Below are 25,000 nucleotides of genomic sequence, written 5' to 3'. Positions count from 1 at the left end.
CGCTTGTTCTCGTTAAAACACACACACTCTCATTCAGCTGCTTTGTGTGTGTGTCAGGTGTGTCTTCATGAAGTAAGGCGTGGGTTCAGAAAGGGGAGGAGTCATGTATTCAGTAATCCGTTTTGGTGGTTTGCTTGTTGTTCTAACGAGCTCCACCTTGATGACTTCATCCCGTCTCTGCAGAGACCCTGACAGTTTCACTGATGAGCCAATCAGCTGTCAGATAAAATCACCTGAATGCAGGAAAACGTAAACATTTATTAGAAAGTTGACGAGTGTTCAGAGGGACTGAAGCGTTGTGATTGACTCTTTGTCAGACTCATCATTTCAGATGGACTGCTGGATAAGTGCTTTAACCCACACGACCTCTGGCATGATTCAAGCGTTTCATACGAATCCAACGGTGCTGAATCCACGGATAGATTCAGTGTGTGGGGTCATTTGTTGGTGTTGGGCCCACAGTGAGACCTTTACTCTCTGATAATAATAATAATAATAATAATAATAATAATATAATGAAGCGTGTTAGAGTCGACCTTTTCTCTGACTGATGAACGCTCACCTCTCACCTGCAGCGAGCGACACCCGCTCACCTCACTGCATGAGTCAGCACACTTTGAATCATCGCAGCGCGTCTTCACTTGACTTCCTGTGAACTTTTTTTTTTTTTTTTTTTTTTTCCCTGGCTGGGTGCGTCGTCATGGCGACGAGGCCATAAAGCTTCAGAAAACGCTTAACGAGCGAGCTCGGCGGTTAATGTTTTACGTCCTGAACGCTTGGATTTGGATCGCGTGCATTCCTGGAGAATTAACATGGACATCATCCGCCCACGCCGCTTCCTGTGCTCTCTGCCTGTAAAGACAGGAAGTGGAGAAGCTGGCTGCTGATTGGCTGAGGAGGGGAAGAAGTGATGGTGTGATATGAGAGACACAAACTGAGGGAAACACATGTGTGTAACTTTCTCTGTCACTGCTTCTTTTCTTCCTTCAAGCTGCACTCACACTTTCCTCCAGATGTTTCTTCATCAGGATCCTGTCTGTGCCGGCATCGAGCAGCTCTAGTTGTTTTAGTTCTAATCCTCGTTAAACGTTCACATTGACGTCTTCAGGACTCTGTCAATGCAATAAAATCCAGTCATGTTGAAACATCATCTTCAGTCCTGCAGGCGCTGCTGGCACCGCCCCAAAAGTCCCAGGACCGTCAGAAAGTACACCACTGCTGGAAGGCTCTTTTTCCCCCCGGGTAGATTATTTACCTGGAAAGACACATTTACCCGGGTAAATCTAAAGTACAAAGACAGGTTGCTTACATTACAGGTTTTCTTCAGCTGTGAAATGTGACCTCTTGGAAAAAACAGCAGAGGTTTTTTTAAGGCTGATGCTGCACTGGCGGCGGCGACGATGCCAAGGCACTCGAGCGCTAGCTGTGACCCTCAGATCTGTGTTAGCTTTGAATGCTAAATATTGGCTTCGAGATCGAGAGAGAGAGAGAGAGAGAGAGAGAGAGCGCCCTTCCAGCCTCTCACCAGGCCGTCTTATTTATTTGATGGAATTGAGTGTCCGAGGGAAGCTGTGCTGACAATCGCTTGTTGTGAGACCTTCAGGTTTTATGAGGGAGGAGAAGTTAGAAGCTGCACTTCGTGTTCGGTTTCTAAACTTCCCAGCATTCATCGGAGGAGGAGGAGGAGGAGGAGGGAAGATGAAGCAGGAAGGGAGTCGGAGGGAGTCGGAACATGGCTGACATTCCTGACGTCTCTGTCGTGTTCAGCATGGTTGACACTCGTTCGTCTTTATTAACCCTCTCTCTCTCTCTCCTCACCCTCCTCGCTCGCCCCATCGCTCCTCTGCAGACGACAAAACTGAACAGCAGTGTTTGTGGTTTGTTTTGTCAGCTGACGGGGGCGGAGTCTTCCTCCAGAGGACGACACAGCGACAGCCAGTCGAGACAACTAAAAAAGCTTTTTTTGATTTGACTGCGTCAACAAAAAGCTTCATTATGCAGAGAGAGCAATCACGCACATCTGGAAGGTTCCGATCCACGCCAGTGGCGTGTGTGTTGTTTCTTTCTCTGTGCTAAACCTTCAACATCCGGTGTTTTCCTCGACTCTTCTTCTCTTGTCCCTGAAGAGGGGGGCCTGTTCCAGATCCCCGATCAAAGACTGAGAGCTCCTCTTACAGAGTCTCTTTGGCCCCTCGAGTCGCAGCGCCTCGTTAAATCTCCCTCAGCGTCCTGCTCAGAGCCGCCGCCGCTGAAGCATTAAAGTCAGTGACGGAGACAGATTAATCACCACAAAGTGACTGCTGCGGCTGCGTTTGGACGAGGGGGGAAGTTGGACCAAGTCTTGCACGGCTAAAGGACGAGCCGCTGATTTACACTTTAAATATTCCGAATGAAACGCTGTTAATGTCTCCTCTTTACGCTCTGGGTGGGATCCGTCCTCGCTGACTCCTCCGGCTTATCGCTTCCACAGTTCGACTTTTAAGACAGAGGGATTTTCTTAAAGAAGCAGAGCGATCACGCATACTTTGGAGGATTAATATTTAATCTGCAGGTGATTTCTTAAACCCAAAGTCTTGTCTGTGGCGGGAGCACATGTAGGGGGAGGATGTGTACGAGGGTTCAGCTCTAATGAAGAAGTGAATGATGATGATGATGATGATGATGAAGAGGATCACACGCTCATCGTGACTGTGGATTATGAAATGAGCACGGGGATTTGTGGTGGACTGTGTCAACATCGAGTTAGCTAACTTTGCCATGTGCTCAAAATCACAGCAGGGTGACGCGGCCTCATGTGATCCTGAGACGCCTGAAGTGACGGGGTCAAAGGTCATGGAGGAAGACGGGTCGATGGATCCGCAGAGAGCGGCTGGAAGTGAGAGGGTCCCCGGGGGTCAGGATATCAAACTTTGATTTGAAATGATAAAGATCAAACTCCATCTACATCTGTTATGTTACCACGGCAACATAGACGGCAGCAAGAGGAAACTAGTGTTGTGTCATTTCACCAACGGTTGCATGCAAACTCTTTGCACAATTCAGACGGTGCTCTCTCCGTTCTGACAGCGTTCAGTTAAAAATGTCTGACTGAAGAGCCGGCCATTAAAAAAACCAAGATGGTCTTTTTGCATTTTGACAACCTTAGGGTGCGTTATGTTTGACCACAGTCCTGAGTCGGGTCGGTTTAGCAAACTCAGAAATGCAGCCACACGGATAAAAGTGATAATCTTCAAATCCACACACACTCCTCACTTTCAGGAAAAGCTTCACCTTACACACGTTGTGTTTGCTGGGATTATTTGACCACACGGGGATTTAAAAGAAGCGATACCTGCTCTGTGCAGGGCGCCGTTACATCTCCGCTTAAATCCTGGAAGAGTTCCCTGAATGCTTCTGTCACAACGCCGGAGTTCAAATCAAACAAACACGTCACACTGTGGTCCTGAATACTCACATATGAAAAATCAACCTTCATCCATCATTTATGCTGATTCTACAAGTGTTCATTTTCTCCTGCACGTCCAAAATACTCACCTTCTTCTGCTCTGTGTGTCTGTGTCACACACACACACACACACACACACACACACACACACACACACACACACACACACAGACACAGACACACACACACACACACACACAGACACACACACACACACACACACACACACACACACACGCACACACACGCAGGTCTCTGTCAGCACAGGGCAATCCGACCCCTGGCTGGACTCTTTTGAGCAACAAAGACAGGAAGAGACATAAATAAATGAACAAATGACCACACCGCTTGACACTTTACCCCCTCCCATTTCACCTCCCACTCCTCACTTCCTCCCTCCTTATCTCCTCCCTTTTCTCCTCCCTCCCTCCCTCTTCTCGTTAAACGGCGGCGGGCGGGCCCCCCGGCAGCTGCTGGTTAGTTTGCACTGAAGGTGTTAAGACTTTGTGATGGGACATAAACCGTGCGGTCAGATCATTTTCAGCCCCCGGGGAGGGACGCAGGAACTGTCTCCTCCGTCTCTTCCTCTCCTGTCTCCTCGTCCTCCTCCTCTGCTCTTTGGGCTTACACCCCAGCACTGCTCCATGAGCGTCTCTTCCTGTTTAAATGGATCAAATAAAGGAGTCGTGAAACTTAGAGAAGGTTCTAGTCACATTCAGCTCTGGCTGAACATCTGCTGTTTTTAAAGTTTTGGTGCTTCTGGTTATACGGTCACACATCTCTCTTCTCCGTCAAGGTGTGAATTCAGTGTGTTTCAGGTTTGTCTTTCATCGTGTTTCCCAAAACGTTGCTTCTGTGCCACAAAACGGAGTGAAACTAAAATCTTCCCTTCTTTCTCAAACAAAGACGTTATTTAAAGTCAGTGTTGGAGCACTTTTACATTTCACACTTCATTTTTCTCACCAGTGTTCTTCAACAACTTCTTCTTTTTTTTCATGCTGTTTGTTTTCTTTGCTTGTCGTCTTCCTCTTTTCCCACATTCATCACTTTCCCACTCCTCCTCCTCCTCCTCCTTCCTCTCTTCTTCATCTCCTGGCTTCCTCCTGTCCTCCCCCCTTTGCATTTCCTCTCCTTCCCTCCTTAATCCTCCCTTCCCTTTGTTTCTGTTAGCTGCTACATGGAGCCTCCTGCAGAGGGCCGAGCGACTGGCTGAACGCAGTCTGTTGAAAACTGTCTGTGTTAAACTGTTGACTCACATAATGGCACATCTGAGGGACACACACACACACACACACACACGCACACACATCGATTACATGTTTGTCAGCCTCCTCTGGGAGGTGTGTGTGTGTGTGTGTGTGTGTGTGTGTGTGTGCTCCCTGCGGTGAAAGATTGTCCCCACATCATAGCTGGCTTAAGTTCCTACCTGTCAGCACATGCAGCAAGAGGGAGGCTCCCTCCGTGTGTGTGTGTGTGTGTGTGTGTGTGTTAATGATCACCTGTCCAGACTTGAGAGGATAATGAGAGCAGAAGAACCTCTGCAGCAGAGCTCCTCTTCGTCTTTCCTCCTCCTCCTCCTCCTCCTCTTTATTCATGATTATCCGTCCTCTGGTGGCCACTCGTGTTTCCGACATGAACATCTTGGCCGGCTTCTCTTCCTCTGTAGATCCACTGCTCCTGGCTTCAGCTCTGCATTCCCCTGAACCTTTATCATTCATCATTCTGAGTCACTGTGTGTGTGTGTGTGTGTGTGTGTGTGTGTGTGTGTGTGTGTGTGTGTCTGTGTGTGTGTGCATTTGGACATCAACACTTTCCCCAGGCTCCTTGAAAACATTCAAACAGCTGTTGATTCATTTAGCAGGCAGGATGCTGGCTCTTCTTTTTCAGGCCTTTAGTTGTCACACACACACACACACACACACGCACACACACACACACACACACACACACACACACACACACACGATAGACTGTGAACCGACCCGGGTCCCGGCGTGTCCTCTGAGGGTCGGTGTCGTGTTCGTGATAGTAGTATCCTGTTACTGGTCTGTGATATGATCTGAGCTGCAGGAACCAGAGAGCACCCAGATTCTTTCTCTGACGTGTCCCCGCTCGCTGTCTTTCTCTGACGTGTCCCTGCTGTCTGTCTCTGACGTGTCCCCGCTCACTGTCTGTCTCTGACGTGTCCCCGCTCGCTGTCTGTCTCTGACGTGTCCCCGCTCGCTGTCTTTCTCTGACGTGTCCCTGCTGTCTGTCTCTGACGTGTCCCCGCTCGCTGTCTTTCTCTGACGTGTCCCTGCTGTCTTTAAATTGAATCTCACCTGGATGGAAAAGTCTGCTAACATGCTAACATGCTAACATGCTAGCAGCCACAGTTAAGACAAAGTTCTATCCAGCGATCAGGGGAACACGTTTCTGACCCGCCTGCTCGTCTCTGTCTGTCCCTGTCTATGTGACCGTTCAAAGTATCTGCTTTCACATTAAACAAAACAAAGATGGCTGCTGTGATTTTTCTGTTTGGTGGTTTTTAATCTCTTGTTTAGAGTCGGCTATGTAAAGCAGCTAGCTTCTCTCAGCTGGTGCTAAATGCTGCACGTCAGCTTTCCTGACAAACCCTTTAGTGTGCATTTAACCCTTTGAAAAGGAGAACAGTGTTTCCTCATTGGACACTGGATGCAGACTGATACAGTCAGGGAAGCTAATGCTAACTTTTAGCTACCCGCCCATGAACTTTTATTATTTCTTTTTCTTCATTTGTTGAAGCTAAAGGCGATGTTTGAGTCAAAGTGGCAGAGTTGGGCTTCGATGCTTACGATGTGTTGACATGGGAAATGCTCTTAAAGCAGGCCTGTCTGCTGTGTGTGTGTGTGTGTGTGTGTGTGTGTGTGTGTGTGTGTGTGTGTCGGAGGGTAAAGCCTGACCTGTGCTCTGTTTGAAGCTGAACAGTGTGTGACAGTAGTTAGCAGAGCTGCTCTGTCGCACGCCATGGCCCTGTTTTAATTGGCCTGCCTCTAAGAATAGGAGGCCTTGTGTCAGAGCGGGCCAGGCCAGACTGGTTAGGGTACAGCCCAGTCCAGTCTAGGACGGCTCAGTCCAAGTTCTTTGAGGTTTAACCTCCAGCCAGCAGGACCTCGTGAAACACTTTTTACTATAGCAGCAGCAGCAGAACAAACCTGCTCTTTGCTGCAGCTTCTCTCGCACTCTGCCGTGGTCTGCTCATGCTCCTCATGCATGCAACACCTTCATGTTGATTTCATGCTCTGTTAGTGTGTGTGTGTGTGTGTGTGTGTGTGTGTGTGTGTGCTTCCAGAGAGTCCTCCATGTTGTTATCCTCTCGGTAGATGTGCAGAGGTAAGGATGCTCTATCTGCAGGATGAACGGTGCAGCCTCAGGAGTTCAAACCACACGCTCCAAAGGTTCAAATGATCAGTCTGCAGAGTTGTTACAGCATCTTATAATACAATCTGGATGTAGCAGTGAGACGGCGTGCATAGGCGGGCCGTGTGCAGAGAGGGCGAGCGTTCAGGTTCTAAATATGTGGGAGACCTTGGGTGTTAGACTGAGAACAAATGAATCACGCTGATGTAGACCTTGAATTAGATAAAATGTGCTGTGTGTGTGTGTGTGTGCATCGTGACGTCTGTTCCTCAGTATTCACTGTGGTTTCTTTTCAGGCTCTTCCACGAAGGTTATAATCAAATCTCATTCGACACGAGTCAGAAGATGTTTGTTGAAAATGTTTCTTCTTTGTTGGTGAAAGAGCGACGCTCGATAAGGAACGAGACGAGCTGCCACACAAACAGCCTGTCATGTGCTTCGAGAGTGAGCTCACCACTGAGAGAACACACACACACACACACACACACACACACACACACACACACACACACACACACACACACACACACACACACACACACACACACACACACACACACACACACACACACACACACACACTCTTACATCATGCAGAGAAATGTTTGCAAGTTGAGCAATAAGTGTTCAAACTGACTATTTTTTCCCAGGTATGGGAAGACACACCCTGCGTGTGTGTGTGTGTGTGTGTGTGTGTGTGTGTGTGTGTGTGTGTGTGTGTGTGTGTGTGTGTGTGTGTGTGTGTGTGTGTGTGTGTGTGTGTGTGTGTGTGTGTGTGTGTGTGTGTGTGTGTGTGTGTGTGTGTGTGTGTGTGTGTGTGTGTGTGTGTGTGTGTGTGTGTGTGTGTGTGTGTGTGTGTGTGTGTGTGTGTGTGTGTGTGTGTGTGTGTGTGTGTGTGTGTGTGTGTGTGTTCTTAGAATATATACAATTAAAGGTCCTATACAGTCAGAAAATTGCCCATGCATTAAGAAAATGGGTGTGTGGATGATTGGTGTGTGGATGCTATAAATAGAGTATGAGAGAGCTGTACGATGATAGCTCATAGGTGTGTGTGTCTGTGTCTCTTGAGCACATTCTTGTCTAAGGTGTGGTGTCGGTGTGTGTTGGCTTGTAGAGGAAAGTGTTAAAGATGTTTGATTTGTTTTGTGAGGATCAAAATGTCTGATCATCGTCGTCCTTAAAAAAAAAAAAAAAAACACGACAGAGATTTAAAATGTGACGAGTTTCATCGGGACGATGGTCGGTCTGCGAGAGGAATCCTTCCACATGTCAGCAGGTGAAGGTGTGCTGAAGAGAGAGAGACAGTCTGGAACATTCAACCTGTGTTACTGTACGAGCCCATATCGATGTCCGTCTTTTACCTTAATGTGTGTGTGTGTGTGTGTGTTGCTCCTGGCATGTTAGAGTGTTAGTAAGATTCACATGATTGATATCTGAACCCTGCGGCCTCTCACCCTGTAAGCACAGTGAGAGATCAGAGATGAAAGACTGCTGAGGTCACCCTGATGACTCCCATACATATGCTCGTGTGTGTGAGAAAAGAGAGATCAAACAGCTGACCCCATTAGACCCCATTAAGTCTCACAGTGGTGCAGCAGTGAGGAGACAGTAGTATATCTGCTGACCTTGGAGCAGACGCACAGTCCCACTCTTCACAGGTCACAGAGACCCCCGAGGACCTGGACCCTCAAAGCCCCTAAGAGTCCAGACTGCCCGCTCCTGAGGGGGGGGCACTGAGGAGTCAGTGAATGACGGTGGTTGTTTCTGCCCTTTGCATCAACACTGTTCGGACTCATTCACAGTATGATGGAGTGAGTGGAGAAGAAGACAGGACGGAGATCACACATGTTGTGTGACATCATAGTCTCCGCCCACTTTCTAATTTCCTGCCTGGCTCATGAAACTTCAGCTGTCTGTGTTCACACATGCAGCTCACCTCAAAAACCACGAGAGCGTTTTTCACTTCACCTCCTGACCTTCACTCTTCCAGCACTCGATGCTGTCACACTGTGTTTGTGCATCAGCAGTAACTGTGTCACGTCTCTGCAGTGGATGTGTGTGTGTGTGAAAGCAGCTTAAGCACGTCGTGGTGCTGGTGATCACATGTGCAGGTTTCACTCCGTATGTTCCAGCTGAGAGCGGAGAGGACGCTCCTCGCTGTGCAGCGGTTCCAGCAGTGATGTCACAGATACCCGAGGATAAATGTAAACCTTCTTAGCGCTCACACATCCAGCTTTGCTCGGCTGCTTCCCGCTCAGCTTGTTACGCGTGTCCCGAGCTCGGGTCAGAAATCTGATGTGTGCAGCCAGCGCAGAGCGGCGGCTTTAACAGGCTTCACTGGCAGCCGTCCTGTTTGCTCCGTGACCTTCAGCTGCTTTTAGGGTGCACCTTCACTGACCTGCAGGATGCTTACATCAGCAGGGATGTAACATTACCTCAGCGCACGGCAGAGCGTGTCCACAAGGATTACTTTGCAATCATTTCAGTCCATTTCCCGGCTGCTGGCTGGACGTCTCCGGAGCGTCCAGACTTTTCTGCCTATGAAATATTTAAAGACCAAAATCTGTCCAAACAGGTCCCAGCCCGGCCCCCAATAATAATCTGAAGTTGATAGAATTTCATGTGAGCCATCGTGTCTCAGATATCACATGATGAGTGGCACAGTGTTGAGAGATAACTGACAGGAAGTACACGCAGAATGATGAGGAAGTTTCAGAGTAAAATGTCTCATTGTTTGTTCTGCTTTAGTGTCCACTCAGCGTGTGTGTGTGTGAGCTGTACTCAGAGTGTGTGTGTGTGTGTGTGTGTGTGTGTGTGTGTGTGTGTGTGTGTGTGTGTGTGTGTGTGCTGGTTTCAGGCTCCACCACACCTTGATGTTCTTGAATGACAGCTGATCCGTTGAGGCACGCTGCAGGTTTTTATTGTTCTCCTTCCTCGTGGGGGAAAACGCAGAGCAGCGTGATGATTCCCTGCACGCTGCTCTCTCTGTATAAAACACGAGGACAACATTTCACGTCCTGCAGCTTGTGGCGCTCGCCTGTGACCCTGCAGGCCGGCTGCAGCTCTCTGCAGGTCTGAACCTGTCTGTAGCTGCTCTGCTCCTCAGCACTCCCAGCAGCCTCGAGCTGTGGCTCAGTGGTAGAGTAGTGCAAACGTGTGTGAATGGGATTAGCTAGTGACGAGGTCTTGATGTAGCCTGGTGACGTGTAGCGTCAGCGCTGTTTCTCTCCGGTCGTGTTTAACTGAGCTGAAACTTCCTGTCATTGCTCTTCCACTTCCTGCTGCATTGTTGTTCAGTCTGAGTGGGTGTGTGTCTGTGTGTGGTACAAGCGGTATTATTTCCCCCCCCCCCCCCCCGTGTTTATATACGTGTGTGTTGGGGGCCGGTATGAGCCGGTCTGGGGGAGGGTCAGAGTGGGCTGAGGGGAGAGCACAGGGGGCTGAAGGCTGCTATTATCCACGAGGCTGAATGGGCGCTTTGTGCCGGTGGTCAGAGTGGGGAGAGGGGCCGGGCAGCGAGCAGCACCCTGTCATAATGTTTTTTTTACACGGAGCAGGAGGGGCCGACAGAGACGAGCTGCTGTCAGACAGCCTCAGCTTACATGGGTCATGTGATCGAACCCTCGTCTTCCTCACTCCTGGGATACAACCACACGTCCAGGAAACACGCCCACAGCCGAGCAGAAACATGTGTGTGTGTTTCCTGTGCAGAGATAGAAACAGCTGAATTTACAACATGACGCTGTTCTAATAACATGTAAATGAACCTTTCAGTAGCTGAACGCCAACAACCGGCGTCTGACTTGGAAAAAAAAAACATGTTTTTTTTTTTTTTCCTTTGGACTCCACATTCCTGCTGCAGATTTCACGTCTCTGTTCCTTATTTCTCCCCCTCTTCTTTCTTCCCTCGGGAGATATTCAGTGAAACAAACACACAGTGTGCTCGCTGATCATCGGCCTCAAAGCTCGACGCTCCGTGCAGCATTTCATCGTGACATTTTAAAGATGCCTCTTTCTCAACGTGAAATATGAGCGCCAGTCGTATTCTTGGTGGCTTGGCGTTTTTACGCTCTTCCCCTAAATGATGTCAGAAGCCCGAGGGAAAGCCGGCGGAGTGTAACGTGTCGTTGATTGATGATGTGCCGCAGCGTGGCGTGACAAAGCGTCTCCACAGTCCCGTGCCCTCGTCTGTGCCACGCGCTCCCAAACTCACCATCCCATGATTGGAAACACATTTGTGAAGAATGCTCGAACACGGAGGCCGGGCGGCTCTGTGTGTGTGTGTGTGTGTGTGTGTGTGATCAGATGTTTGACTCTTCTCTTTTCAAAGATCAACGGCAGCGGTCGATGATTTCATCCAAAGTTCTCATAAAGCTCTCAGAGTGAGACTTCGCTCCTTGTTGCCGTGGTGATTTTCTCACATTGTAAAAAAAGTCAGCATCACTGGTATCCAGACAGAGCGGTTCAGGTGTGTGTGTGTGTGTGTGTGTGTGTGTGTGTGTGTGTGTGTGTGTGTGTGTGTGTGTGTGTGTGTGTGTGTGTGTGTGTGTGTGTGTGTGTGTGTGTGTGTGTGTGTGTGTGTGTGTGTGTGTGTGTGTGTGTGTGTGTGTGTGTGTGTGTGTGTGTGTGTGTGTGTGTGTGTGTGTGTGTGTGTGTGTGTGTAGGAAGTGCGACAGAAACCAAAATGTGCGAGGCAGCAGCACGTTTTCACGTGTTTGACATTTAGTTGAAAATGTTCATCAAGATCACTCGATTTTCTTTCTTTCTTTTTTTTTTTTCTCTATTGTGTTAAAACAACATCTGGCTCCGCCCCTTTTCTTTGGCTGCTTCCTGCTCTCTCACCTCCTTTCCTGTCTATTCAACTCAGCGTGTTGTAGATTTATTGTCCTGAAAAGCTGAAAAAACACGTTCGAATATTTAACCCCGTGTTTGTGTTCCTCCTCAGACCTTCACTGCCTGGTGTAACTCCCACCTGAGGAAGTCCGGAACGCAGATCGAGAACATCGAGGAGGACTTCAGAGATGGACTCAAACTGATGCTGCTGCTGGAGGTCATCTCAGGTACCACCATCATCATCATCATCGTCCTGAGGTTTTAATTAAACTTAAGTGGCTGTTGTGATTTGAGATTTTTTTCAAATGTTCACAAGGAAGCCGTCCAACACGCACACACACACACACACACACACACACACACACACACACACACACACACACACACACACACACACACACACACGGGCCTGAGTTTCAAAGCTGCCCCTGAGCTGTCTGTCAGAGTGAAAATGTTTGTCAGATGTTGAAGCAGCTCAGCGTGTGTGTGTGTGTGTGTGTGTGTGTGTGTGTGTGCGCAGGGCGTGGTCGTTCAGTCTCTGACCTCACATCTGAGACGTTTATTAAAAAGCAGGAGGAACACCCTGCTGCAGATCTGCTGGATCTCAGAGAGAGAGAGAGAGAGATCCTCTCTGGGTTTCTGTTCGGGCTGCTGTAATGAACTTTTGACTCCATGCAGATTTGTGTTCACATTCATGTCAGCTGTTTTCCTGCTGTGTGAGGGATGCTGACATCCCTGCTGTAACGTTAGCTTCCTGACGGAGCGTCTTTCTGCTGAGCCTGTGGAAACACTGCTGGAGCGACCTCCCTCCCTCACTCACTTTGTGCTTGTTCCCCTGTGTGTGTGTGTGTGTGTGTGTGTGTGTGTGTGTCTGCAGGAGAACGGTTACCCAAGCCTGAGCGGGGAAAGATGAGGGTCCACAAGATCAACAACGTCAATAAAGCTCTGGACTTCATCGCCAGCAAGGGAGTCAAACTAGTCTCCATCGGAGCAGAGGGTAAGCCCGCACACATCAAACAGCAGACCCCTCCCAACGCCACGTCAGCCCGCCGCACTCACTGTGAAAACTACAAACCCATCCATGCATCATCCATCTGAGTCTTTGTTAAAATCTGTGTGATCCACATCAACATGAAACTTGCTTTGAAGCTTTTTTTTTTAATCTCCTGCATGAACTGAACACTGAAGTTCATGCAGGATATTTGACCACACTCCCTAAACTTGGCTTCATCTGCTGTTTTCAGTGAGATAAACAAAGTCCATGTCTCACTCCTGCATGGGAGGAGGCTCACCTCTCAAGTGTGCAGACGTTTTAGGCTTTGATTTGTTGACTCTTAAAAATGCGTGTGTGTGTGTGTGTGAGTGAGTGTGTGTGTGTGTGTCTGTGTGTGAGTCAGGGTCAGCTGGAGCAGAGTGACCTCTCTACTGCTCTATCAGGACAAACGTTATTTTTGCAACTTGACGCTTCTCACACTGAAGACGATCGAACATGAACTCGCCCAAAATACTGCAATCCTGCGCACACACGCACACACACACACACACACACACGCACACACACACACACACACACACACACGCACACACATTGTGCAGCCCACTGAAGGTCATCTTCATGAAACTGGCAGAGAGAGAGAGCGTTGACAGAAGATGGAAACAGATTGAATAAAGAGATGTCTGTCGGGATCACGTTAAAGTGAAAGACTAAATGCAGCACGAGGAAGGAGCGCCGTGTTTCACAGCTGACACTCGGGCGTCGATTTGATAAAGAGGAACGTGAAGTATTTGAACTATGAGTGCACCACATGCCTCCCTGTCCTGATCTCTGTTTGTCCGTGTGCTCATCGTGATCCTGATCCAGCAGGTACATATTTCCACTCTGATGAATGATTGTCAAGGTTAGACGATGAAATCTCTCTTTTCCAGAGGTTCAGTACGGATGTACATGTGACCCTTACCCTGGTCCGTATAGTGGACAGTATATGAGCAGAAAACCGGGGTTCTGTAAAACATGGTATTGTGTGTGTGTGTAAGTTCCACACTTGCAGGAGAAGGGAGATTGGTCAGCGGTGTGGGTGTGTTGGCGTTGTTAGTAGAAGCAGCAGATGTAAGGTTGTGAAGTGTGAGGCGAGGTTCATGATCCAGAGTGGATCGAGAGGCAACACAGAAAGGATGATTTGATTGTTTTTTTTTTTGTGTGTTTGCAGAAATCGTGGATGGAAACGCAAAGATGACCCTGGGAATGATCTGGACCATCATCCTCCGCTTCGCCATCCAGGACATCTCTGTAGAAGGTACGACTCCTCACAGCAGCAGCACTCGGACTCAATGTCAATGTGCAGGAGGAGCACAGAGAGCTGCACAGAGGAGCACAGAGAGATGCACAGAGGAGCACAGAGAGATGCAGGAGGAGCACAGAGAGCTGCACAGAGGAGCACAGAGAGATGCACAGAGGAGCACAGAGAGATGCAGGAGGAGCACAGAGAGCTGCACAGAGGAGCACAGAGAGATGCACAGAGGAGCACAGAGAGATGCAGGAGGAGCACAGAGAGATGCAGGAGGAGCACAGAGAGCTGCACAGAGGAGCACAGAGAGCTGCACAGAGGAGCACAGGGAGATGCAGGAGGAGCACAGAGAGATGCAGGAGAAGAGCTGCAGGAGGAGCACAGGGAGATGCAGGAGGAGCACAGGGAGATGCAGGAGGAGAGATGCAGGAGGAGCACAGAGAGATGCAGGAGGAGCACAGAGAGATGCAGGAGGAGCACAGAGAGATGCAGGAGGAGCACAGGGAGATGCAGGAGGAGCACAGAGAGATGCAGGAGGAGCACAGAGAGATGCAGGAGGAGCACAGAGAGATGCAGGAGGAGCACAGAGAGATGCAGGAGGAGCACAGAGAGATGCAGGAGGAGCACAGAGAGATGCAGGAGGAGCACAGGGAGATTCAGGAGGAGCACAGAGGAGAAAGAAGGTCTCGTGCGATGAAAAGGAGGAGCAGCAGTAGTACTTGCACAATGAGGAAGAGGAGTTACAGGAGCTGTTGCACAATAAAAACTTGAAACACGTGAAGTGTTGAGGTGAAAGAAAGGACACAGATGTGTTTTATGAAATCATTTCAGTGAACGAGCTCGAAGTCGTCCAGCGTGCAGAAAGTGATGTTTGCATCTCGTGAGCTTCATCACTGTTGACTACAGGAGGACGAGTGTGTTAGCTGCTAATTAAAAGAGTGTGTGTTGAGTTCACTGTGGTGGGCGTGGGCCTCCTGTAAGGAATATTGAGTCACAGCTTTTACTCTTCGTATTAGCGACCGATGTGAATCTGATGTTTGTTCAGGCTCACGCAGTAAACAAAAACATCCTCTGACTGCACCGAGCTCCCACTTTTATATTTAGACTCTGCAGCTCTCTGACTTGGTGCATCATGGATGGAATAAAAACAAATCAAGAGTTTGACTCGGTGTAAAGAAAAGACGTTTCTCTCCTCTCACTCTCCTTCCTCCTCCTCCTCTGTCCTTTCTTCACTGCAGAGACTTCTGCAAAGGAGGGTCTCCTCTTGTGGTGCCAGAGGAAGACCGCTCCCTACAAGAATGTCAATGTGCAGAACTTCCACATTAGGTAATAAACACACACACACTCTCTCACACACACACACACACACACACACACACACACGCACACACACACACACACACGCTCTGACAGGAGTTATAGGAGGAGTTCTAAGCAGTTCGTCAGTGAACATGTCGAGATGTGTGGGTGTCGTCATACGCTCCCTCTGATGAATGAAAGCACGGCGCTGTCCACACAAACAGTTTATATTCCTGACGTAAACAACCACGACAGTGGTCAACGGTCGCCCCCTGCTGGACAAACTGGAACATTGCTTCACTGCAGAGTCAGCAGCAGCTTCCACTGAGGTTACTGATGAATTTAAAAATAAATGAAAAAACAAAACCAGATAAAAATGTGAAGAGATGGATCAAGACGTGTTTAATGCACGTTCATGTTCAGCTGCTGAGGGAAGTCACACACGCACACAAATCCAGTTTAAATCCAGTAAAGTATGTTTAATACTTTTACATTCCAGCTGATTGTGCTTTAAACAATGTACAGGAAGTTTCCCCACATCTAACAAAGAAATAACCACAGGACATGAGAAGACTTCAGAGAGCTGAGACTTGATCCTTAAAGGTTCACGGTCTCGGATCAGGCCGAAGAAATTCCTGCTTTTCCAAACGTTAAAGAGGAATGTGGGCCGTCTGGTCTCCCTGCTGTGCGTCGAAGGAGGATGAGCACAATCTCTGATGTCATGTTTTACCCAACTCTCCTTGTTGTCATTCACAGCTGGAAGGACGGCCTCGCCTTCAACGCTCTGATCCACAGACACAGACCGGATCTCATCGACTACGACAGCCTCAGAAAGGTACACACACACACACACACACACACACACACACACACACACACACACACACACACACACACACACACACACACACACACACACACACACACACACACTCACACTCATCATGTGTTCTCATCATGAGACAAAGCTTCAGCAAGCTCGTCCTAAGTGTCTCGTTTGTTCGGGTGTTTAGGACGACCCTGTGACCAATCTGAACAACGCCTTCGAGGTGGCTGAGAAGCACCTGGACATCCCCAAGATGTTGGACGCAGAAGGTAAACAGTTTGTTTCTGCTGCTCTGCTGTGGTCGATGTTACTGATGTTGTCTCTTATTATTACTGTAAACATGTTTTTATTCCTGATCTTAAATCCAGACTGTTTGCATGCACACCACTCGGTGACTGTGGCTCGTAATGTAACACAGGAGCTTTAATGGAAATGTCTCCAACAGCCTCCTGTCACAGTGTTGATGTGCATGTAAATCAGGCTTCTGTTGTTGTTGTTGTTGTTGTTGTTGTTGTTGTTGTGAGATTTCACTGTAGGAGAGAAACAACCTGTCATCTTGAAGACCAGAGGAGCCTCCTTCACGTCTCCGTCCCTCCTCCTTAAACCTCTCAATGTTCAGTCTGAAGATGTTTTCATTTGTACTGAGAAGGGTCAGACCAATGAGACCAAACCTCCCGCCCGACACACACACGCACACACGCACACGCACACGCACACACACACACACACACACACACACACACACACACACACACAAGTCTGCTAAGTCTGTTCAGCTGTTAATCACATCAGATCCATGTCAGATAGAAACATGTTGATAGTTTCATCACATACAGATGAATCTTCCAGGCAGCTCAGATTTAAAGGGACGTGTTGGTCTGACCCTCGTTTGTCCTCTCGTCCTTCTGTGAATGTGGTTCAGTCGTGTCCGGCTGCAGAAGCTTGTTCAACATGTGTTTGTTTGTTTGTTTGTTTGTTTGTCAGCCTGCTTGATGCATCCGTACACGTGTGTCCTGTTTTAATCTCGTGTCCTCTGTCCCGCCTGTTTCTGTGTGTGTGTTGATAACCACGCTCTCCCCTCTGTAGACATTGTGAACACTGCTCGTCCAGATGAGAAAGCCATTATGACTTATGTGTCCAGTTTCTACCATGCCTTCTCTGGAGCACAGAAGGTACCCCCCCCCCCAACCCAACCCAACCCCCCCTCCTCTGTTACTAACATGGTGCTGCTTCCTGTCCAGCATGGCGTCTCTCTCTCTACAGCTCTGCTCGGCCCTGAGACTCGGCAAGGACACTGGGTGCACTGGGACACAACCACACACACACACACAGAGACACACACACACACACAGAGACACACACACACACACACACACACACACAAGACTCTCTGTTGTTGAAAAAAGTTCTGTAGAGTCGTCAGTTCCAAAATGGCGGCCGTCCTTTCTGGACGTCAGAAAGCAGACGCTGTCCATCCTCTCACGTGGCGTGTGCAGTCGTCCAGCAGTGTTTGAACACAGAGGGGGGCGGGGCTTTAAACATATCAGACTGTAAATGAGTCTGTGGTGTTTCCTCCCCCTGGAGGCCTCCGACAGGAAGCCAGCTGAGGCCACTCTCGTTTCGCTCCTCTTCCTCTCATTAATTTCTGGCCCGCTCAGAACTTGTTTGTGAAGCTCTGCAGGTCTCAGGAGAGCGGCGTGTGCAGCAGCTTCTTCTTCTACCTTGAACGAGTAAACAAACTGCGCAGTTCTTTATTCCCACACATCACCAACATCTCACACACTGAATCCTCATTCAGCACTCTGAAGTGTGTGTTTGTGTCCCTGAGCTCTCCTTCTGTCCTCCTCGTCTTTCCTCGTCCCCTCTGACACGGACTCGGTACAGGAGGATCATGAAGCTGTGGCCCAGCGGGGGGGACAGTCTGTCTCCCCTCGCTCTCTCACCTCCTGTCTGGAGCTTGTTTGGGTTTCTTTGGCTTCACTCCGCCTCTCTCTCTCTCTCTCTCTCTCTCTCTCGCTCGCTCGCTGGGTGATGCGTAGACATCGTGGGCACACTGCGGCCGGATGAGAAGGCCATAATGACCTACGTGTCCTGCTTCTATCACGCCTTCTCTGGCGCTCAGAAGGTGAGCTCCTCACGCTGCACTAACACCGCACCGCAGCAGCAAACACACAGAACCTTCCGGGGTTTCCATCTGACGCCACGTTTGAAGCACACAAAGGGGAACACGTTTAGAAAACACCTGCTCCTCCTGAGCGTAGGCGGAGTCAGGTGAGGATGATGGGAACCCTGACACATCAACAAACTCTCTGATTCTTCTCTTTCTGGGCTTTTTTTTGTTTCGCTGAAATGGATTCAACTTTCCAAACTCCCGTCGGTGTGAAGATCATTTCCACTCTGATCTTCCTCCTGATGTGGTTTTTGTGAAAAATCCGACCTGCTGGGCTTCACGACTAAAGGAAAACACTGATCAAGTTTCTCTCCTGCTATTAACACGTTTCCGCTCAGAATGTTTTATCCCGTGTTTGTGTCAGCGTGAACATGTGACCACGCAGAGAAGCAGCTCAGACGTGACGGTGTTACTGTGTTTATGTTCCAGCGGTTCAGTAGTGATGGACTTCAGCGCGTCCTCAAACTGTAACTAGACAAACCGACGGACTCTCGAGTTGTGACGGGAGACGCATGAAGCTTTAAAAACTCACTGAGTGATTTTTTTGTTTTTCACGTTGAACTAACGGTCAGCAGCTGGAGCATGTTTTGATTTAGTCGACAGATATATAACGTTATATATGAAGAGGTTTGTCTTTCTGCACTCCTTTAATGGTGTGAAAGCGTACGTCAGCGTACTCCTGCTCACTGCCTGTGTGTGTGTGGAGTGTGTTCGCACTGATCATGATAACTTACTTAAAGCACCTGTTTTGTTATCGTAGTGATTTAAATTCACAGTATGCCGTTTGAATAAGTGCAGCTTACAGAGGATGTCGCTGTGAGTGGACTCGCTGACAGCGATCCAATCAGTGTGAGCGCTACTCATCACTCTGTGTCCTGATAGGCCGAGACAGCCGCTAATCGCATCTGCAAAGTGCTGGCTGTCAACCAGGAGAACGAGCAAATGATGGAGGACTACGAGAAGCTGGCCAGTGAGGTGAGAGCAGCACATGCATGAAGGCGCCTGACTTTAAATTCTCTGTCATGTTCAGAGTGTCACAAGCTGGGGGTTTTTTTCTCTCTCTCCGCCTGCAGCTGCTGGAGTGGATCCGTCGTACCATCCCCTGGCTGGAGAACAGAACCCAGGAGAAGACCATGAACGACATGCAGGCCAAACAGGAGGACTTCAGAGACTACCGCCGTGTCCACAAACCCCCCAAGGTTCAGATTAACCAACTATGTGCAGGACAACGTGTACGAGAGTGTGTCTGAAGTGTGACCAGGAGTTTGACTGCCTTTACCTTCCTGTGCTCAGGTCCAGGAGAAATGTCAGCTGGAGATCAGCTTCAACACCCTGCAGACTAAACTGAGACTCAACAACAGACCTGCCTTCATGCCGTCAGAGGGACGCATGGTGTCTGTAAGTCAAGACGTCTGTGCATGCTTCCACTTGTTCCCCTTACATCAGATTATCCACATAGAAACAAACCTGCAGGATGAGTGTGACGAGGATTCAGCCAAATAAGTTTGAGGAGTGGACACATACGATGCTGATTCAGTATTTCAGTTTCTTTCCTCAAATTCAAAATTATTTCTGTCCCAGAGTGAACAAATGATCCTGCATGTTTAGTTTATGTTTTTCCCATTTTCTTGACAACTTCAAGCAGTCGGACAGGAGTCGTATTTCTCGACGTGTAAACTCCTCCTGCAGTGACTCATGTCAGTAACCCCCGCTGTGTGTGTGTGTGTGTGTCAGGATATCAACGGAGCGTGGCACACTCTGGAGGGAGCGGAGAAAGGTTACGAGGAGTGGATCCTCAGCGAGATCAGACGTCTGGAGAGACTCGAGCACTTGGCTGAGAAATTCCACCAGAAGGCTGCCATCCACGAATCCTGGACGGATGGTATGACGCACGCTTAGTCCCACGCTCACCTGATGACCTTCTTCTTCTGTGGTGTTTAATGTTTGTTAATATGAAGGCCCACGTTGAAGAGTGTTTGTTTTTTAATCAGGAGGAGAAGCGGAAGTGTTTGTTCTCGGAGAGACTTCCGGCTTCACGATTGCATTTTGTTTTTTTGTCTGCAGGTAAAGAGGCCATGCTGACCCAGAAAGACTACGAGACCAGCACGCTGTCAGAAGTGAAGGCGTTGCTACGGAAACACGAGGCCTTTGAGAGCGACCTGGCAGCTCATCAGGACAGAGTGGAGCAGATCGCCGCCATCGCACAGGAGCTGAAGTAAATAAAAGCAACACAAACATAAAAAAAACACAAAGATGTGGGAGACCCTTTAATGCTGAGTGTGTGTGTGTGTGTGTGTGTGCGTGTCTGTGTGTGTGTTTCAGCGAGCTGGACTACTACGACTCCGCCAGCGTCAACGCTCGCTGTCAGAAGATCTGTGATCAGTGGGACGTGCTGGGAGCTCTCACCCAGAACCGCAAAGAGTCTCTGGAGGTACGGCTCGGCCTGCTGTCGTGACGTTAGCATGATCACAGGAAACGGATGCATGACTCAGACATGTTGCTTTCTCACATTGCGCTGATTGATCGATGGCTTTAAAACAAAGACGTGTTTCCTGCCCGCTCTCATCGGACATTTAGGGGTCCAGATCCAAATTCAGATTTGAAAGAGTTTGAGTTTATCACGGCAGTCGCAGTGATTCACAGCGGTGCATCTCAAGGATTAAAAACCACACTTGAAGTCTTAAAGTCACTGAATCTAATAAACTTCCTGCCCACAGAGGACAGAGAAGCAGCTGGAGTCGATAGACGAGCTTTACCTGGAGTACGCCAAGAGGGCGGCGCCCTTCAACAACTGGATGGAGGGAGCCATGGAGGACCTGCAGGACATGTTCATCGTCCACAACATCGATGAGATCCAGGTCTGTGTGGGACTGAGGTCCATGCAGTCAAGTCTAACTTTGGACTTCCTTTTTTTAGCAAATTGATTGAACGTTTGTAAATCCGAGTGTTTGAAACCAACCTCGTTCCTTCAGGGTTTGATCACGGCCCATGAGCAGTTCAAGTCCACCCTCCCGGAGGCCAACAAGGAGCGGGAGGCCATCCAGGCCATCCAGGCCGAGGTGCAGAAGATCGCCCAGAGCAACGGCATCAAGCTGGGCAGCGCTAACCCCTACACCACCATCACCCCCGAGAGCATCGACAACAAGTGGGCAAAGGTGCGCTGCAAACAGCTTTTTTCATCTCCTGACTTTGGAGGGTTTTTTGTTTTTGGATGCATGCAGTTCAGTTCTCTTAGCTTGCAGGAGTGTGTGTGTGTGTGTGTGTGTGTGTGTGTGTGTGTTTTTACTCCTGATGTGTTGGTGCAGACTGGCTGAACATGGGACTGATAGTGTGGAGCAAGTTGACCTGAAACAGCTGCTCTGTGGTGAAGGAGCTGATGAAGACTCGTCCAGCTGCTGCTTTGTGTTTGTCGATGCAGCGTTCGGTTGTCTGCTCTCGTGGTTGTTTGCTAACGTCTTGGTGTGTGTGTGTGTGTGTTGCAGGCGATGGACATGGTGCCGCAGCGTGACAAAGCTCTGCAGGAGGAGCTCAACAAGCAGAAAAACAACGACAGCCTGAGAGCCCAGTTCGCCACTCAGGCCAACGCGGTCGGCGCCTACATCCAGGAAAAGATGGAGGTAACGGATTCAGGCCAACATTGTGAAACAGCCTGCTCGCCGAGCAAACACAAACAGAGAATGACTCAGCGCTTCCTCAGAATGGATCTCAGGATTCAGTCCATAGTGGCACATGAATGCTCGGAGCAAACATTGATTAATCAGCGGAAGTAGAAAACATGTCCGTCCTCTCTCAAGTCTTATTAACGTCTTATAAATCAGGAACATTTTTAGAGACGGTCTTAAAAGTCTCGTCCAGTGTTGGTGAACATTTCTCAGTGCTGCATGTGATGATAGAGGCCTGTACAAAATGTTCATTTATAGATATATATATATATAAATGTAAAAGTGGCTAACTGTAGGATGGTCAGGATAGTGAACGGTGTGTGTGTTTGTCCGGTCAGGAAATCGGCAGGATATCTATTGAAATGAACGGCACTCTGGAGGATCAGCTGACCAGCCTGAAGGAGTACCAGAGGAGCATCATGACCTACATGCCCGAGATCAACACTCTGGAGGGAAACCACCAGCACATCCAGGAGGCCCTGATCTTTGACAACCAGTACACCTCCTACACCATGGAGGTAACGCCACCATGTGACCTCTGCTGGTCAAGCTTTGTATTGTCGATTTAAAAACAAAGCAGGAAGCGGAGAAAGCATGCATATGGAAAAGTTCCGGTTTGTTGCTTTTCCTAAATCTTTAAAAGACACCGTGTGACTCGTTCTCTCCGCTCCGCCCTGCAGCACCTCCGTGTGGGATGGGAGCAGCTGCTCACAACCATCGCCAGAACCATCAACGAGGTGGAGAACCAGATCCTGACACGTGACGCCAAGGGCATCAGCCAGGAGCAGCTCTTCGAGTACCGCGCCTCCTTCAACCACTTTGACAAGGTCAGGGGCCGAGCGCCGCGCTCCGGGGTCGTTCGCTCATCCTTACCTGGAGAGTCAGTACTTGGATCGGGAGCTTAGTTAAAGCTGAGGAGCCTCTATAATAATTAATTAATAATTAAGACATTCAACCATTGAGCTCTCAACCCAAGTACGTCGATTCATCCGATCTTTGAAAGTCGACTTCGGATGCTTTCCGACGAGTCGTCTGACACGTTTTGTTTTGATGTTGGACTTGAGTTGTTTCCATGACGATGTTTAAAATGACTGACTGAACTGTTTAGACGTTGAACGGGGGTGAGAGAGGAGCCCGACGTGTGAGTATTCATCCCTGATGTTTAACGCTGGTGAGCACGCCGGGTGGGTTTGTAGACGACACGCCGCGGTTTCAGGATTCCGCACGGGCACGTCGTCGTCGTCGAGCGCGCTGAAGAGTTCCTTAAAAAATGATCAACACCGCCATGTTTGGGTTTTAGACCCGTTTGAGCTGGTTGAAGGTCACGCAGAGACCCGTCATGGATTTGACCCTCGCGTTGGTTGCGGTCAGGAAATGTAGTTCAGATTGATGACGTTGATTTCTGCCAGTCTGTCCAGACGTGGTGCTTCATGTGTCTGCGTGTTGCCATGGTGATGGTGAATCCTGGATGACACGGATATCACCACCATCAGCACTGTGTGTGTGTGTGTGTGTTCACTCTGTTTGTTTGTCACATCAGTGTGTGTGCTGGGCACTCGACACATCGCTACAATGAGACGACTGAACTAACAAATCAAAGGTGTATAAAGTCCCATGACCTTCATGTGACCTTTAATCGTTGACCTGCTGATGTGTCGGTCCACGCAGACGCTCCATCATGGCCGCCTGTTGTGTTGCGTGTGTTGACATTGTCTAAACATCCATGAATGTCTGTCTGTCCGTCCGTCCACCACCCTGCATGCCGTGGATCCATCCATCCCCTCTGTTGTGATTGGTTCATCCTCATGACGTGGCGCTCTGTCATTGGTCGTTTGGCCGATCTCAGGACCACAGCGGGGCGCTGCAAGCCGAGGAGTTCAAAGCCTGTCTGATCAGTCTGGGCTACGATGTGGAGAACGACAAGCAGGTAGGAGCTCTGCGCCGGGACCGAGGGAGGGGCGGAGTCAGCCGGAGCGGGAGAGCCCAGACCAATCACTGCCACTCACACTCAAATCTACCAATATCACTTCAACACATCACTGAGCTTGAGACAACAAAGCAGCTGATTGATTATCGTCACTTCAGCAGTAAATCAGATTTTGAACAGTTTATTGATTCTTGATGTCAGTTATAATCTTAATTCTTATTTCCTCATCTTTACCGCAGCTTTCAGACGGATTCAAAGATGACGATGTGAGGCGTTAAAGTCGTTTCAGCAACATTTCATGTTTCAGTCTTATTTAAACACACAAATTTAAAAGTTCTCTTAATTTGAAAAATGGACACAAACATTTTATTTATTTAAGAGTTTCAGGAACATCAAGAAGTTAAAAATGTTAACTGGGTGTTTGAAAAAGCTCTTCTCCCTCCTGAGCATCAACGTCTGGTGATGTTTTTAGATCAGGAGGTTCTTCTTCGCTCTTTATGTTTAACCCTTAATAAACCTGAAACAAAGGCAGAAGTGTTGAGTGATGGTTGAGCTCTCCGGCTCCGAGGCTCCTGATCTCTCCCCGATCAGGGTCGGACAGGTTTCAGTGCATCAGCATGGAGGGCAGAGATGTTGTGTCCCTGTTTGTCCACCGAGGGTCTCTGTTGCTTTGTGCTGCTTTAGCTTGACCCAGGCTCCCTCTCACTCTCTGAACAGGCCCCGCCCCCTCGCCTGTCTGTCAGGGTTACTCTCAGACTGTCGCTGTTAACTGTTGGTGCTTTTTATCTTCTCTTCACCTCTCTCACTTTCTCTACATCATCTTTTATATCTGTACCCCCCCCCCCCCCCCCTCCTCCTCCTCCCCCCCCCCTCCCCCCTCCGGCGGCCCACAGAAGCGATCAGGACAGATGGTCTCAGATGATTTCCGCGCTCTCCTCATTGCTACAGGAAACAGCCTGGTACTGCTGCTGGCATGACGCTCTCACAGGGTGTCTGCAGGTCCAACAACGTGCTCGCTCCATTTTCAAAAACCAAAATGTCCCTCACTCCTGTCCACACAGTGTGAGGAGTCATCACCCCTTTATCTAAATCTGCATCACTTCACTCTTTGTTTGGGTTTAAAGTCCTGAAGTCTGACGTGAGACCTGCAGACCCCCTGATCTCTCTGTGTCTCT

General features: G+C 49.0%; 1 protein-coding gene across 6 annotated transcripts in view; it reads left to right on the top strand.

The window, feature by feature from the left end:
* Positions 1 to 24,817, top strand: part of actn4 (actinin, alpha 4) — a 40,590-nt gene extending 15,773 nt beyond the window's left edge. The window contains exons 2-21 of one of the 6 annotated variants that reach the window (XM_079354053.1): positions 11,769 to 11,883; positions 12,534 to 12,653; positions 13,864 to 13,950; positions 15,180 to 15,267; positions 15,997 to 16,075; positions 16,254 to 16,335; positions 18,106 to 18,191; positions 19,119 to 19,211; positions 19,310 to 19,435; positions 19,530 to 19,634; positions 19,971 to 20,118; positions 20,301 to 20,451; positions 20,559 to 20,667; positions 20,954 to 21,094; positions 21,209 to 21,391; positions 21,719 to 21,853; positions 22,237 to 22,416; positions 22,579 to 22,725; positions 23,745 to 23,825; positions 24,719 to 24,817. In XM_079354053.1, the coding sequence (XP_079210179.1) occupies positions 11,769 to 11,883; positions 12,534 to 12,653; positions 13,864 to 13,950; positions 15,180 to 15,267; positions 15,997 to 16,075; positions 16,254 to 16,335; positions 18,106 to 18,191; positions 19,119 to 19,211; positions 19,310 to 19,435; positions 19,530 to 19,634; positions 19,971 to 20,118; positions 20,301 to 20,451; positions 20,559 to 20,667; positions 20,954 to 21,094; positions 21,209 to 21,391; positions 21,719 to 21,853; positions 22,237 to 22,416; positions 22,579 to 22,725; positions 23,745 to 23,825; positions 24,719 to 24,802 (2,340 nt within the window). In that variant the 3' untranslated portion in view covers positions 24,803 to 24,817. Of the gene's footprint in view, positions 1 to 11,768; positions 11,884 to 12,533; positions 12,654 to 13,863; positions 13,951 to 15,179; positions 15,268 to 15,996; positions 16,076 to 16,253; positions 16,336 to 17,152; positions 17,239 to 18,105; positions 18,192 to 19,118; positions 19,212 to 19,309; positions 19,436 to 19,529; positions 19,635 to 19,970; positions 20,119 to 20,300; positions 20,452 to 20,558; positions 20,668 to 20,953; positions 21,095 to 21,208; positions 21,392 to 21,718; positions 21,854 to 22,236; positions 22,417 to 22,578; positions 22,726 to 23,006; positions 23,040 to 23,744; positions 24,036 to 24,718 lie in introns of those variants that run through there. The other 5 variants (XM_079354049.1, XM_079354048.1, XM_079354052.1 and 2 more) reach the window with 5 other exon arrangements.
* The last annotated feature ends 183 nt before the right edge of the window (positions 24,818 to 25,000 follow it).

This window comes from Symphodus melops (genome assembly GCF_947650265.1).
Source record: "Symphodus melops genome assembly, chromosome: 10".
In the NCBI taxonomy this organism is placed as follows: Eukaryota; Metazoa; Chordata; class Actinopteri; order Labriformes; family Labridae; genus Symphodus; species Symphodus melops.
The sequence above is the reverse complement of the archived record's forward strand: the minus strand, read 5'-3'. Positions and strand labels throughout refer to the sequence as shown.